This window comes from Notolabrus celidotus, chromosome 16 (assembly GCF_009762535.1).
Source record: "Notolabrus celidotus isolate fNotCel1 chromosome 16, fNotCel1.pri, whole genome shotgun sequence".
Taxonomy (NCBI): Eukaryota; Metazoa; Chordata; class Actinopteri; order Labriformes; family Labridae; genus Notolabrus; species Notolabrus celidotus.
This window is the reverse complement of record NC_048287.1, coordinates 10,101,026-10,115,717: the sequence shown is the minus strand read 5'-3', so window position 1 is coordinate 10,115,717 and position 14,692 is coordinate 10,101,026. Positions and strand designations below refer to the sequence as shown.

Genomic DNA, 14,692 nt, shown 5'->3' with positions numbered 1-14,692 from the left:
CACTGTGGGAAACTCGTAAATGGAATCAATCTGATTGTAACACTTTTTATTGATTTTACTCAACTACGCATGAACACATCTTATTTACCATGGTTTCAATTTGAAGATCCAGTCAAACTAAGGCCTCTCTGATGTGAAATCACCCAACCAATGGTCAAAATGAACTTCTTTAGTTTGACTCATCATATAAAAATCCCAAAGTGGCCCAAAGAGTAGAGGTGGACAGACTGGCTGCTTTGCTCTTCCCCTTTTGGTTTCTGTTGCTATGCCTGTAATGCATGTTAACAACCATGGCAGCGGTGGATTTACCACTTGAAATTCCCTGTGACATCTGAAATGAGTCTTTTATTTCAGACAGAGGAAAACAAGTATTCCGCTAACTTGTGGCCCAGCGTCGGAGGTTTTGCCATTTACTGTGAAGCACATCTAATGAATTTCAGATTGTCACATTTATTTCCAGCTGATTTATTTGACATGGAAACCCCATAAAGCTGTGTTACATACTGTAGAAGGCATGGAAACAAAAAGTATTGTTTGTGTATTGCACTGAGAATCTAATTAGTCAGATAATTCTTACTTTAAGGAAAATGATGTGCAAAGAAAACAAGTCTTGGACAGAGAATAAATGGATGTGATTGGCAAACATCAGGCTGTCTTGGATAATGTGTTTGGCTAAGGTGTAAACACCTAGAACAGGACAGAGCATTGAAAACTGACAGGTGCAGCTCAAATAATGTAATATTGTGAAACATTTTTTGTAATTACATTCAAAAAGATAACCTTTTTAAATCATATATATACATATATGAATACTTCAAGACATGTTTGTTCTAATTTTGATGACTATGGCTTATACCTCATGGAAATCAGGAATACAGTCATATTACTAGAATATTTCCTGAGATCAATCCAAAAAGGATTTACAATACAGAACTGTCCAACCTCTAATAAGTAGGGGAGAACAGGGTTGGTTGTCAAACGGGTTGGTTGGCACACTTGTTATATCTCGCCACCAGAGGGCACTGTCTCTCAAATTGGGGTATGGACATTTCTAGAATTAGGATCAGAGCTCACCCACATAGCCTTCTCTGGAGTAAGACAGCAGAACTTGAGGTGAGAGGACTTTATGTGTTTTTATGTCAAATTGTAAATATTCAGCTCCTCAGTATTTTTCTTCTAGGCTTTTAAACGATGGGTTTATAACAAAACAAGTGTTACTCTTAAAAAGCTGGAAAAGCTATAGTTTAGATTAGTATTAGCTAGCTAACTACTTGTTAGATGGTTGTTAGCCTTGATGCTAACAAAAAATTCCAGTTGGGGTTGGTCGTCACATTCTCTTTGGGGTTGGTTGTCGCATGTAACAACCAACCCCTATGTTAGCAAAATCATGCATGGTGAAATTAGTTGGAGTGCTCAGACCCTACATTTGCCATCACTGTAACTCAGACAGTGACTGCATGTAGCCTAGTTGAGTAGGCCATTAGTGTTAGGCCTATTTGTTCTGTTCTTTATGTTGTTATATAGGCCGGCTTAAAGATGTGTTTCCTGTTCATGGTCCTTGCTCATTTTATGTTAAAATGCATGCAAGTTATGTAGGTCTATCACTTGTCAGTGCAATTAAACTTTCAAATTTAGTTCTGCCTTCTTGTCTTTTTAAAAATATTTTTCCCATTAAAATACCATTTTGACAACCATCCCTGTGATAGGGTTGGTTGATAGCTTTGACAGTTAATTGCCTCTTTGTTACAATGAGTTGGAAAATGAGAGGGATACACATTTCAAGCCAACACCTTAAGCTTCAATTTAAGATTAATGACTATTGAAAGATGTTTTGATGATGAGCAATCATCAGAACAGTACAAAGTGTGACAACCAACCTCGTTCTCCCCTATGTTCATTTATACGCTCAATATTTGGTTGGGGCTCTTTTACCACACATAACTGCATCAACACGACATAGCATTGAGACAATCAGCCTGTGCCATGGCTGAGCTGTTATCAAAGCTCCACTCATCTATAGCTTTGGGTCAGGTCAGGTGTTTCTCATCTTCCTCCTGACACGGCCAGTTGGCTGGCCAATCAAGCACAATAATATCATGGTCAGAAGACCCTTCGGTAGTAGTTTTGGCGCAGTGGGCAAGTTCTAGGTACTGCTCATCAATCAGCATCACCAAAAAGCTGTTGGAAGTGTAGAATCATGAAGTGCTCTAAAATAATCGTTTAGACGCTGTGTTGACTTTGTACTTGATAAAACACAGGTAACCAACACCAGCAGATAACATGGCTACACAAACACTAGGTGTATATAGAATGGATAATGTGCATTAATTTCTAACTATTGTGAGATGGGAAGCCTAAAAAACACACGTCCATAGACACTAGGGATGGGCAGTTCACGCCAAAATAGTATTTGATAATCATTGGCACAGCGTCTGTCTCGATCTTTAAGTCAGTGTTTCTGTGACGTAGCGAATATTCAAATATTTGAAAATCCTGTCTCATCCCTTATAGACTCTGACATGTTGCACTAGTGGAGTAAAGACATGCGCAGAAGCAACCTAGAGCCACGCAACTGACATCACAGCCTTTGCGTCAAAACACGCAATTAACTTCCCGATGAAACGTTGAAAGTCCCTCAGATCAATGCACAGCAGAAAAGATTCATACGTAGGTTTGAAGCAGACAGTCAATGGACATGAAAAGTTCAATGACCTATGTTAGTGTTGGTTATGTCTTCTCTCGCCATTCCTCCTCTCCTCTGCTAAGATATACAGTAGAATGCTGCTGGAGCCCTCATTTGTCAACAGGCCTGTCAATCAAATATCTTAAAAAAATCAAATTACTAATTAAAACAGAACTTTTCAGAAAAATTAACACTTGGACATAAATCTGTATGATGAGAACAAATGATATTGACAGAAACCATGTTGACAAAAATTAAATTTGACTGGTATCTTAATCTTATAGTTTGACCTACGATCCATCTGTTAACATGAGGAAGGTTGGGTTAAGGACCTATACCTCAGCCAGAGAGCACTTAATCTTTTAGCTTCACAGTAAGTGAACACTAATGGTCCCCTTTTAATATAAAGTCCATGACCCCAAATTTTCACAGACTGCAGGAACCTTACAGTGGACTTCAAATACCACAGATACTGTGCCTCTCCGCTCTTCCTCCAGACTCTAGGACCTTGATGTCCAAAGGAAATGCAAAATGTACTTTAATCTTAAAAAAGGACTTTGAACCACTGAGCAACAGTTCTTTCCTCCAAAGCCCAGGTAAGACTCTTCTGATGCTGTCTCTGCAGTGACTTGATATTAGATGTCTTCAGGAAAGGGGCTTCAACTGATGTATTCCTGTGCATGGTGGCTCTTGATGACACCAGCCTCAGTCCACTCCTTGTGAAGCTCTCACACGTTCTTAAATCGACTTTTCTAGACAATCCTCTCAAGGCTGCGTCTTCCACCACATTTTCCCTTCCAGTCAAATTTCCATTAGTAAGCTTCGATGCAGAACTCTGTGAACAGCCAGTCTTTTCAGCAATGACATTCTGTGGTTTACACTCTTTGTGGAGGGTGTTGATGATCGTCTTCTAGACAAATATCAGGTCAGCAGTCTTCCCACAATTGTGGTTGCACATAACAAACTGGACCAAGAGAGACACAGTATTCATACTGATTGAATACTGAATCGTGACTCAAACTTGATCTAAAATATTCTAATATTTTGAGATAAGTATTTAAACATTTATTTAGCTGTAGGCCATAATTATAATTATTTCAATTATCCCAATTAAAATAGAAAAATTCTGGAAACTTCTTAGTTTATGTGTAATGAGCATTTTATATTTTCACTCTCTTAAATGCTGAACTTTTTCACAATATTGGATTTTCTGAGTTGCTGAATAATGCCGGGCCATCACCGATAAGCTAGTTAGCTTGACATGCTAATGTGTGCGATATCATATTTAAGTTCAGACGCTGCAGTATTTAATACATTCCTTGTTTTCTGCACCTGGACAGGGTAGAGGAGATAAACAGAGATCCAGAGTCTTCAAACTGCTCCAGCATCATGCTAACAGTGTCAACATGCTAACGATTGTAAACATTTAAAGTTTCCTAAGGTTACGTAGCCATAATTGGAATCTCGTTGTCCAGGTGGAGGGTTTAAGGAACTGTTGATTACTGCAATATCTAAAAGAAATGTGGTATTGGTGTTTTTTGGGGACTCTTATTTTGAAGGGTTGGAATAATCAGCTCATAAAAGGGCAAAAAGTCACAAAATTAAAAAAATAAAACTGTGTGTGAGTGATTAAAGAGCCTGTTGCCTGTGTCTAAACAGGGTGATGCTTAACAAATGTTATTAGACTAGAAAAAATGTCTTATTCCTTATCTCACTCTCTTATCTTCCAAGTCTTCTATCTCCTCTTTTTCTCTGTTACTATTTTGCAATTACTTTTGTTTATATTCACAGCCAATGGCTCTGTCTTATTCATCTCCTCTTGTCTGGCTGCAATCAGCATTATGTCTGGCTGCTGTCGACCCACCTCACATAGTAGAGGAGCCTCAATTGGGTGCGACAGAGGAGGGTGTTGCCCTACTTGACAGCTATGAAACATCTGATCCTATTGGCTGTTGTGATCACACACAGCTGCGTGAGTTTAACAATGAGCCTACTGTGAGTACAGTCTGCACCGGCCGTGCCATTGTACACACACAAACAAGTGACTTCCTAATTACAAACTTAGAATGTAATTACAGCGTAGTGTTGCATCAGGTAATTTAGCAATAAGTTCCCATCTTCTGTCATTTGCTATAACTCATTCTTAATATTCAGAGTTAAGTTAGAAGAATGCTTAAATGATGTGATACTGTTCACTTTTTGCATCCATACATTATTGTAGTTTGTGTAGGACAGCCTGTACATCATCATGAGACACAGTCTGCTCTCTGTGAGGTCTTTATAGCATAGACAGGCAGGTTTCACTTCAGCGTGACTGCTTTAAACTTATGGAGTACAATCCTCTTCAACTCTACTGGAATGATTCCCCTCTCAAGCTGCCTGATCTGATCCGAGAGAGACAGAGTGGGCTTTAAGGTGCAGTTTGGAGAAGAGATATGAGTGTGCGCTTATTTCACGCCTCGCTGAAGTTCCGGCCCCGTCAGTGAAAACGGGGTATCATTATCTAGAAACACCGAGCTGACAGAGCAAGCCATTACACAGCACAGTGCCTGGGTGTTTATTTCCAGTCCACTCCGCTCAGACTCTCCACGTCCTGCCCCATTTTCCTCTTTTTGTCCCCAAATCTGAGTTTTGGCCCAGGAGAGAGAGAGCACCATCTTTCCTTTACCTCTGCCTCTTTCTGTTCTCTCTCTCCATCCAGACCTCTAATAGCAGGGTAGGCTAACCGAGCGAGAAACGGGCCAGGGTTACCCCAGCGACCCAAACACAGCAGGGGAGGAGGGGAGAGAGATTTAGAAAGGGAAGAGAGAAAAGACAGCTTGTTTTAGTTGCCAAGAGATCATTGGCTCGGGCCTTTTAATGCCAACTGATCTCATTCTGACAAACCGTGACGAGACAGAAAATACATTGTTGGCAACACAGCGCTTAATACATGAGGATCTGATAAATCCATGATAGCAAGAGTGAGACAGACACTTCGTTTCAATGTATCCTACCTTTTTCTGGTTTTATGCCTTCACAATATTAGTGCATAACGGGGAGAACAGTTTGATACTGACGTCTTGGTTTCAGCTGTTCTCTCCTGTTGAGGTTCAGCAGCCAGTTGCAGATTTGCATGCTGCAATCTTTTCCCTGCTTCAGCTATTCCACGCTGCACAAATACGCCATCTGCAGGCGACTAAGAAATTCAATTTCAGCTTGCATAATGCAATTGATTACTGAAGATTTACACCGATTCAATTCACTTAAACTGGAGTAGTTCTACGTTTTGATCAAACTGCCAAGAACAGAGCGGGAGGGGGGGAAGAGACAGTGATGGAAATGCACAAACCCACAACATTCCCTCCTTGCAAAGTGCTCTTCAGCACATCTGTCTGGGTCTAAAGGCATTAACATTATTACATAACAGCACTGCCCCCTCTCCCATTGCAACAAAGTCTTCAGCTGCCCAGTCAGACCAGTGGCTGAGAGGCCCAGGCCAGCAGATGGACGAGCTTAATCCTCCAATCCCCCAGAAACCAGGAAGTGATCACTGCCCTGTCAGTGTTTCACAGACAGGCCAACCAGTAACAACCAGGCCAAGTATTGTCTACACATAATTGCATTCATGATTTTTTAACGCCTTTTCTGCAGGCACTAGAGCTGTCGCCTTCTGAGCCCCCGGGCTATAGAGCAACCTGCCAACTCACTGTCCTCCTTTATATCTAGGGTTTGGGGCTAAAGATTTTTAAAGGCCTGCATTGCTAATCATCTCCACTCAAAGTCAGTCGTTTCTTTTTTGACTACCTTTCAAACTACGAGGCCTAGCTCTGACAACATGGACTATTTCCATACCTTTGCTCATCAAAGTGGTCACAGGTCATGTAATATCATATAAGGGGCTGGTACTGTTGACTATGACAATCATAACACACATTTCTGACCTGGCCTATATTGCTTTAATTAGAACAGAAGGAGAATCAAATATGACGGAGGAGAAAGGTCATCTTAGGACGATGGAATATCAAATTCAGGGAATTTAACATAATGAAGAGGACAGCAGAAGCAACTGGATATCAAAGCTAAATTGTCTGAGGGCAGGACTCAAAAGGCAGAGACAGAAAGAAAGCTACACATCCATCTCAAATCATCATGGAGAACTGACTGTCACAAGGCTGACAAAGGTAGCCAATCACTGGCTGGGGAACAGTGTGTGCAATGACAGGGGGGAGAGGGAGGAGATAGAGGGATGGAGAAGAGGAGGGAAGGGTGGTCAGGGAGATGTGAGAAACGATGGTGATGGTGACAATGACCTGTCTGTCACTGGGAACACTGAAATATTAATCTAGTGTGTGTTGTGAGAGTGTGTGTCTTGGTGTGTCACAGTGTTATTTCCACATTAATTAAGAACACACTCTTCTCTCACCATCATGGCACACACTACAAAAAACCCTGTATGCTTGGGTGATTGGTTTACCTGCTATCTGGCTCGATACATCTTCTTTTGGCTCTTTCGGGAGGGATCCATCTGTAGACACACAAAAATAAAATGTTAACCAACATAGAAAATGAATGAACTAAGTTACAATTAGTCAAATGTGATGATTGTTGGAGAGAAGGGTTAATTGGAATAAAGAAAAAGACAATGCTTGTCATGCTTCAAGAGTGTCTTAGCTTCCACACTGCTCTCGTAACTCTGCTCCCATAACTCTACTTGATCTTACACATCACCTGCCTTCCCTCCAAAATGACATTATCAAAATACCATGACAACAGTAAGGTTGAGCTATGTTAATGTAGATGCAGCTAAACAATGTCAATGGATACTTCTGCTAAAACTATGCCAACAAAGCGTACATGCAGAAATTAAACGGCTACATGGTTTTAGACATTAATGTTGCAGTCAACATTTAAGTTTTAACTTTGGGTGGAGGCTAATAGTTTCTAGCAGCTAGCTAGGAACTTGCCCATCACACAATGCACTCAGCCCACCTGCAGGCGGATTTAACACTGAATTATAATGGCCAAATTCCACTGGATACGTGTCTAAACCGTCGCCAATCTGTCAAAGCACTGGTTCTGGTAGGTTTCTATTCTAGTCAATGTGTTAACTTCCACTGGATCGGAGCCCTCCGGATCAGAAACCCAAGACTTCTATTTTTGCCCAATGCCGGAGCCCGACACATACATTTCTACAGAGCAGATCAAGCATGACAGGAAGTCAGGCACCAAAACAAATGAAAACATCCAGTTAATCTTCAATAAAAAACACTCCGTGTAATCACTAGATCGTTTTTCATTTAACTTCCACAACAATCTTTCATGATGAGCAAAGCCAGGCCTGGAGTCAACAGGTCAGAGGTTTTCAGAGGCCGATGTAAGGGCCTATGTCCACTAACAGCCCGTCATTGCACTGGCAGTGCCCACAACCTCAATCATAGAGTGCTTACTTTTTCTTGGTTATGAAATTTTTCCCATGGCCTCCGCATCCCTTAGCAGTGGTTTCAAATTGCTCTGTATGCTCCATATTTGCTTGTCTTCAGTGGAATTTTACAAAGGACATAATAAAAGATAGAAATCAAGTCCGAGCACTATCAGCAGCTCGAAACCTGAAAACTGTCCCCCCCAAAAAACTAATGTGGTTAGTTTCTCCTCCGTACGGACCTCCATCATTATTGTTGGTATCACAAGGGCTGCCCCTCCTTGATTTCGCTTGGTCATTTATGGAGAAATTACTTAAATGAACACCATGGTGCTCTAAAACTTGGAACTATTTCAAACTGAGAGCTCTGTGAGCACAGCAGCAAAAGACAGCTGACGCCATGGACATTTTTTGCGCCAAGGAAGCTGAGCATAAAAACACTTAACTGGATTGTTTTTTAAGCTACAAGGTGCCACCAGTGCTCAGTGCCAGGGGCTAGTGGAAACAGGCCCTAAGACATTTTTTAAACACGGAACTTTTACCCATGAGACAGAAGTTCTTTAATCAATTACAAACTTCTTCAACACAAGATTATAGTTGTAACAAAGTAGTAGTTTGGTTCAACTCCACCAAGACTGAATGGGAATCTGGGGAACATAACGTCTCCAGAATATTTAATCATGCCAACATGGTCATTCCCAAAAAACAACAGTGTGAGTTTGACATTGCCACTGGTGCTGCTGTGGTAACAAGGAGAACTGGCCTGCAGTCTGAACAATACTTGTCTTTATTGGGATCCATTATGACCCAATGTTAGCTGAAGGAGGTTCTTTCTTGCATTGGTAAAAAGTTGATTTTGAACTCAATAATGAAAAACAGAAATAAGATCATACTCAATTCCACTGATGTGAGAAGAAAACAGACACAAATGTTTCAACCATAATCTTTTTATGATTATTTTACCAAACGACACACGAAAATATTCCATGTTGTCAAAGAGAATGTTCTGCTTACACTTGACCGGTGCATGAATAAGTCATCTTCTCATCGGTCCATACCTCATGACTGAAGCTCACTCATTTCCCAGCCAATACAACAATCAGCTCATTGATACAGCCTATAGCCCGCGTGTGAGAGCGGCTGCTGCTGTGACTGAGAGGAGGATACAGTCAGTGTCATGTGCTGTCAGCATGTAAACAGGCTGCTGGACGCTCTGCTGGCTGACTCAGTCACACATGCTCCCTCTGTTCTGACTCAGGCTTCTTCCTCCTGTTTAACATTACAGAGGGCTGCAGTGAGGCAGACAGAGCATGGTGGGTTTGCAGACTACTGCCCATACACTGGACTATGGGATGTCCTATGTCTAATGACATGGGCGAGACAGTGTTGTGTGACACTTTTTACATGTGAAGTGTCACTTTTTGATATTGTGATGTGAGATCCTGTGCTGCCTTGAGGAGTAGGCTTATTCGTAAGTGATTTCAACATTTGCTATCTGCATACAAAGATGACAACCAGGATTTAGGTGCACTGAATATATTAACACTGTTAATTCACTTTGAAAAACTAAAACTACCATCAAGTTTTCAGTAGTTTGTGATGGATCTCACTTTAAGGTCTCTGTGGTGAATTGTTGGACTGGAACTGTTGTTACCACCATCGCCACCATGGAAGGATACATTAGCAGAAAAGGCTAGGAACTGAAATAAGTCAACGCTGGTGTCAAATCCACAGAAGTCAAGTATTAAACAAAGTCTTTAAAGTGAATCAGTCCAGGATCCAACACTGGAGCTGAAATGACAGCTTACCTGCAGCTGTAGGGGGGACTGATCCATCACAAATGGATGCAAAATAAATAAAAAAACAAATGTTAAATTTGAGCATATAATTTTTGGAATCATGGCTTAAACATTTAGTGGAGCCGCTGTGACCTTGACCTTTGAACACCACATATTTCAACCTTAGTTCAACCTTGAGTCTAACCTGGGACTTCCACCAAATCTGTGTCTGGTCCGTTTCCAATCCGCTGCGGTCTGGCTCCTTGATCTCTCGTCCGTCAACACCGACTGGCTGCGTTTTCAGAAATCAGCACGGAGCAAGACCACCGGATAGCTGGAGTCATGTGACCAAGGTTTCTCTGCTTTAATTACTGAAATAATGAATATCCGACACCTCTTCTCATCCATGTTGTCTTTATCGACGTCTGAAAACCTCTGACCTGCTGACTCCAGGCCTAGCTCCGCTCATCATGACGGTTTGTTGTTGTAGTTAAGTGAAAAACGATCTGGTGATAACACAGAGTGTTTTATTCTGAAATCAACTGGATGTTTTCATTTTGTTTTGGTGCCCGACTTCCTGTCACGCTTCTTGGTGTTTTGGATTCGTCCCAATCACCAGACTAGCACACACAGACGGATGGACAATCTGAAAACATAATGACACCAATAATGTCTGTCACTTTTTGCCCTGGACGTGGCCTGATGGGGGAGAGCTCAGCTGTCAATGTCAGTTCAACACATTGAGGAATTTCTTACTTTACTTGGAAAGAATCAACCACAGACACTAATAACATGTTACTAGGAAGTATGTGCCTGACTAAAGGGTCCTTAGCAAGGAACTTAACTCCTTCTGGTTTCGTACATACAGGTCATGTCTGCCTTTCAGAGGTGAGAGTAAGAGCAAGAAGTAAGATTTAAACCCTACTGCTTAGATAATCAGGTCTTTATGAAACAATGCTCATCTATATGAGAACTGGTTTTCTTCTGTACAAGCTGCAGAGGCAACAGACAGTTGTTATTAAGCAATATGTAGCTGAGGGCATTTTTCGTCTAACTGAACATACACGGGCACAGTACACATAAAACTACACGAGCAAACTTGCTGGTAATAAGTGCCAAAGCTAATGGGACTCGTGTTCATGAGAAGCTCACACACACACACACACATGGCACGGGGAAGCAGTGCCAGGCAGTCAGAAGAAGCACATGGATCTCAAGGGAGTCTCCTCCAAAGCTGTGTACCTGGGAGAACTTAACAGAGAGTGAACGGCATGAGGGAGAAGAGAAGGGGAAAAAAGGAAGGCAAGAGAAAAACCAAACACCCGCATACTTCACATATTTGCAATGCCAAAGATGTCCACTTCAGCCAAAGTGTGCAACAATGTAATACCAGACTACAGTAGTGGTTGCCCACATCTTATCTCAACCTAAACAATATGAATAGAAGGCGAGCCAGGAGTTAAAAAGAGGATAAAACACACAGTTTGTGTGCAAAGCATGAGACGCAGATATACACACATGCAGTTATGAGAGAGGCTTCTCCTCTAGGTTTGTCACAGCTGAAGCAGTGGGTTAATCCAACCACACACACAAACACACACACACTGAGCAGACTTTGTTTCAGTCCATGGTCGTATAAGAACACTGCCAAAATGTTAACAAAGCCATTTGGAGAGTTAAACAGATCACACACACACAAACACACATCTGTACACTGTTGAGGAAGTGACAAAGCAAAAAAAGCACACTTGGACCCATTCCCATAAACCCCCACAACTCCTTCTTCTCTTAAACATGCAAACAGTTAGATACAGTGAACTCACACAGACCTCAGCAAGCGCTGTTGAACACTGGTTATACTGTATCCTAAACTGAGCTCCCTGCTACAGACAGCTCTCTCTTGTCCCAACACACTGTTTCTGCCTCTGAGCCTACATTAATGCAAGACCACCCTTTCTGAGGGCCCCTGCTTTTCCCTTCTCGGCAGGCACACTCATCGTTTGACTCATACACGAAAAGGAAAGACCCCCTTTCATTTCAAAATACCCATTGTCTGGCTCATAGCGACCAGAATGAGGTGTGAGGCACAAAAACAATGAGCAATAACCTGCTGTCAAAGCTGTCTTGGAAAGTGAAGCGGAAGATAGAGCTGTAGGGGTTTAGCAAGCATTTAAATGTCAAGAGCCATGGACGGAGCACTTAGCGATGTAATACCTACGGGATCACCCACCCGAGAGACATTTGTGTTACCTGGCACACAGAGTGCTAGGAGCTGATACTGGAGGACATGGTGAACAGTGAAGAAAGCATGATGTCAGCTTTTGAAACTTGTAATCAAAATAGTGAGAATGCTGAAAACACTATGGTCTTGTTATCTTGGTCTCTGTTACCCCTCTGTGCTCTTCCGAAAGATAAATGTATAACTAAACGACATCATTGGTGCTGTGGTTTTGCTTTTTGAGTAACAGAGTTCTTCTGGGACATAGGTAAATAATAAAGACACCAGCATTCACTTGCACAAATCTGAGAAGCGCATTCCCAAAAACAAGGCTCCTCAGTTGTCTGAAGGTGTTTTGATTTGCACAGTCTGAACTCAAGCGAACCTCAATCCCCGGCTGAGCTTGACAAAGTCTGTCTCTGCAGCTAAAAGCAAGACTAATTCAATCCAGCATCTGAAAGGAGGCACCCTGCTGAGAAGTAAGAAGTGTGGCGCACTGTGAGTGAGCAGCAGGGCCCAATGACACCTGCTCCAATGCATATCAACTAGTTAACATTAGTGGCATCAAATTCAATTAAATGGTGGATCAGATGCATTTAAAATAATATTTTAATATATACCAATATACACTGCCAAGCTCTGCATGTTTGGGTTTGAGTCATGGGTCGATTTGACTGGTTATCAGACTAGGCCGATTATCGGGGTCGATATTCAATATTTGTTCAGTGATCTGTATCAGCATTTTTAATTACCAATCACAGACAGTGAATCAGTTCAAACCTGTGCTACTTTGGCTAAGCTGAGTGTGTCTTTCCCTTGAAGTCTGTTTTCACTCACCACTCTATCTCCTTTGATGTCCCGCCCACAACACTATCTGATTGGCTAACTTCACAGGACTGTGTGATGTAACTGGCTCAGTTTGAAGCTATAAATAAACATTTGATAAAGGCATTTAAACAAAGGTTTGTGTTGGAGTTTAATATTCTAAAATCTTCATTTTGACAGAATCTTTAAAATTTTAACTGTAAATGTTTATCCTTTCCAAATATCGGTTATCGGTCACATGAACTACTAATAATCGATATTAGCCCTGAAATACAAATATCAGTCGACTCCTAATATTAACCAAATGTAAGCTTGATTACTGATCTGGTCCTCCCAAAAATGTTTGATTTAAAGAGATTTTTTTTGTGTTTAAATCAAGCGGCAACCCGTGAGAACTGAAGCCAATGCGGAAGTGTTAAAAACAGCGGTTCCTGGAGTGTTCGCACGAGGCTGACTCCGGAAGTACTGGAAATCAAACACACACCAATTTTAAAAAAGACGATCTTTACAGCAGAAATAGACATGTTTACAGCCTGGCACAAAAAAATTAGTTTAGTCTGGTTAGCCCATCTCGCGATCGGCACACACTGAAAGGGGGGGGGGTTAACATTTTCAAAATGAGGCAATTTCAACGATATTACAATTGTGAGTTTTCCATTACGAGAGGCACAGCTGACTTGATTGACAGGCAGGAACACTGTAGCTGTTGGCTAGGAGGCTCAAAGCCCGCCTCTTTACCTCATACTAGCTTGACAGACGTTAGGTCGAGTTCAGCATTTCCAATATGGCTCCCACCGGCGACTGGCTTCAAAACAGCGCTTCAGAAAAAAATAGGTGACATCAAGGATATTATGTCCACTTATTACACAATCTATGGTTGAAATACAAATTTTAAACTAGAACTTACACAAGAAACACAAACGTGACCATCCTTAAGACGGATTCATCCAACAACAATCTGAATAAAATTGAACCTATAGGGGGTTCAGCAAAAATATAAAACTACTCAATTCAGAGAACCAGTGCTCTTCAGTCCTGATTCTACAGACTTAAATTTTCTGGTCCAAAGTGCTCTGTCCTCACTCAGGATCCCAGGTGCAAAATTGGTCACATTTGACACTGCAGCCAAGATGAAAAAGCAAGACTGTGCCCAAAGGACGAGAACTTAAGTCCACTGCTTTAAAGTGTTCTTCACTCTGCCTGCAGGCCTCCGGGGTCCTCTGAAGGACCTTAGCAGTCCACAGCCCTCTGCTTCGAGACACAAAAGGACCTCTGACTGTGATGTTTGCAGTGGATCAATTTCTCTTGGTTGTACTGTTATCGTAACAGGGACAGGGTGGGAAGAAGGAAGAAGAGAAGACAGGAAAAGACAGAAAGAGACAGTGAGTGAGATGGGGAGGGCAACAGTGAGATAGCAGTTTTGAATGCACTGGAGACAAAAAAAGGAGTACAATGGTCTTTCAGGACTTGTCCTAGTTTGGTTCACTCTCTCTCTGTCTCTTTCTAGCTCTCAAAATAGGAGGTTAGGGCATTCTGGTGAATCTTTCACAATGATCCTAATCAATGGAATTCCATTCACTTCTTAAACTGACCTCTTTAATAAACCCAGAAACTTGCTCAACACAGTTTGGCAATCACACTACACTTCTTCTCTCTTTATTATCTGTCCAAGGTCTCTCTCCCTCTGTCTTTGAATACTGTTCACTCTCTCTTTTCTCTTGAATAGACTTCCTTATTTCCCTTCAACAGGACAATAAAATCATTCACTTACTCCAAGGCCTTTTGTT

At 41.6% G+C, this 14,692-nt stretch overlaps 1 protein-coding gene across 6 annotated transcripts in view; it reads right to left on the bottom strand.

Moving 5' to 3' along the window:
- Positions 1-14,692, bottom strand: part of LOC117827656 (triple functional domain protein) — an 88,802-nt gene that overhangs the window by 61,341 nt on the left and 12,769 nt on the right. For all 6 annotated transcript variants that reach the window (XM_034704290.1, XM_034704292.1, XM_034704288.1 and 3 more), the window contains exon 2: positions 7,140-7,190. In XM_034704290.1, coding sequence (XP_034560181.1) covers positions 7,140-7,190 — 51 coding nt within the window. The remainder of the gene's footprint in view (positions 1-7,139; positions 7,191-14,692) is intronic.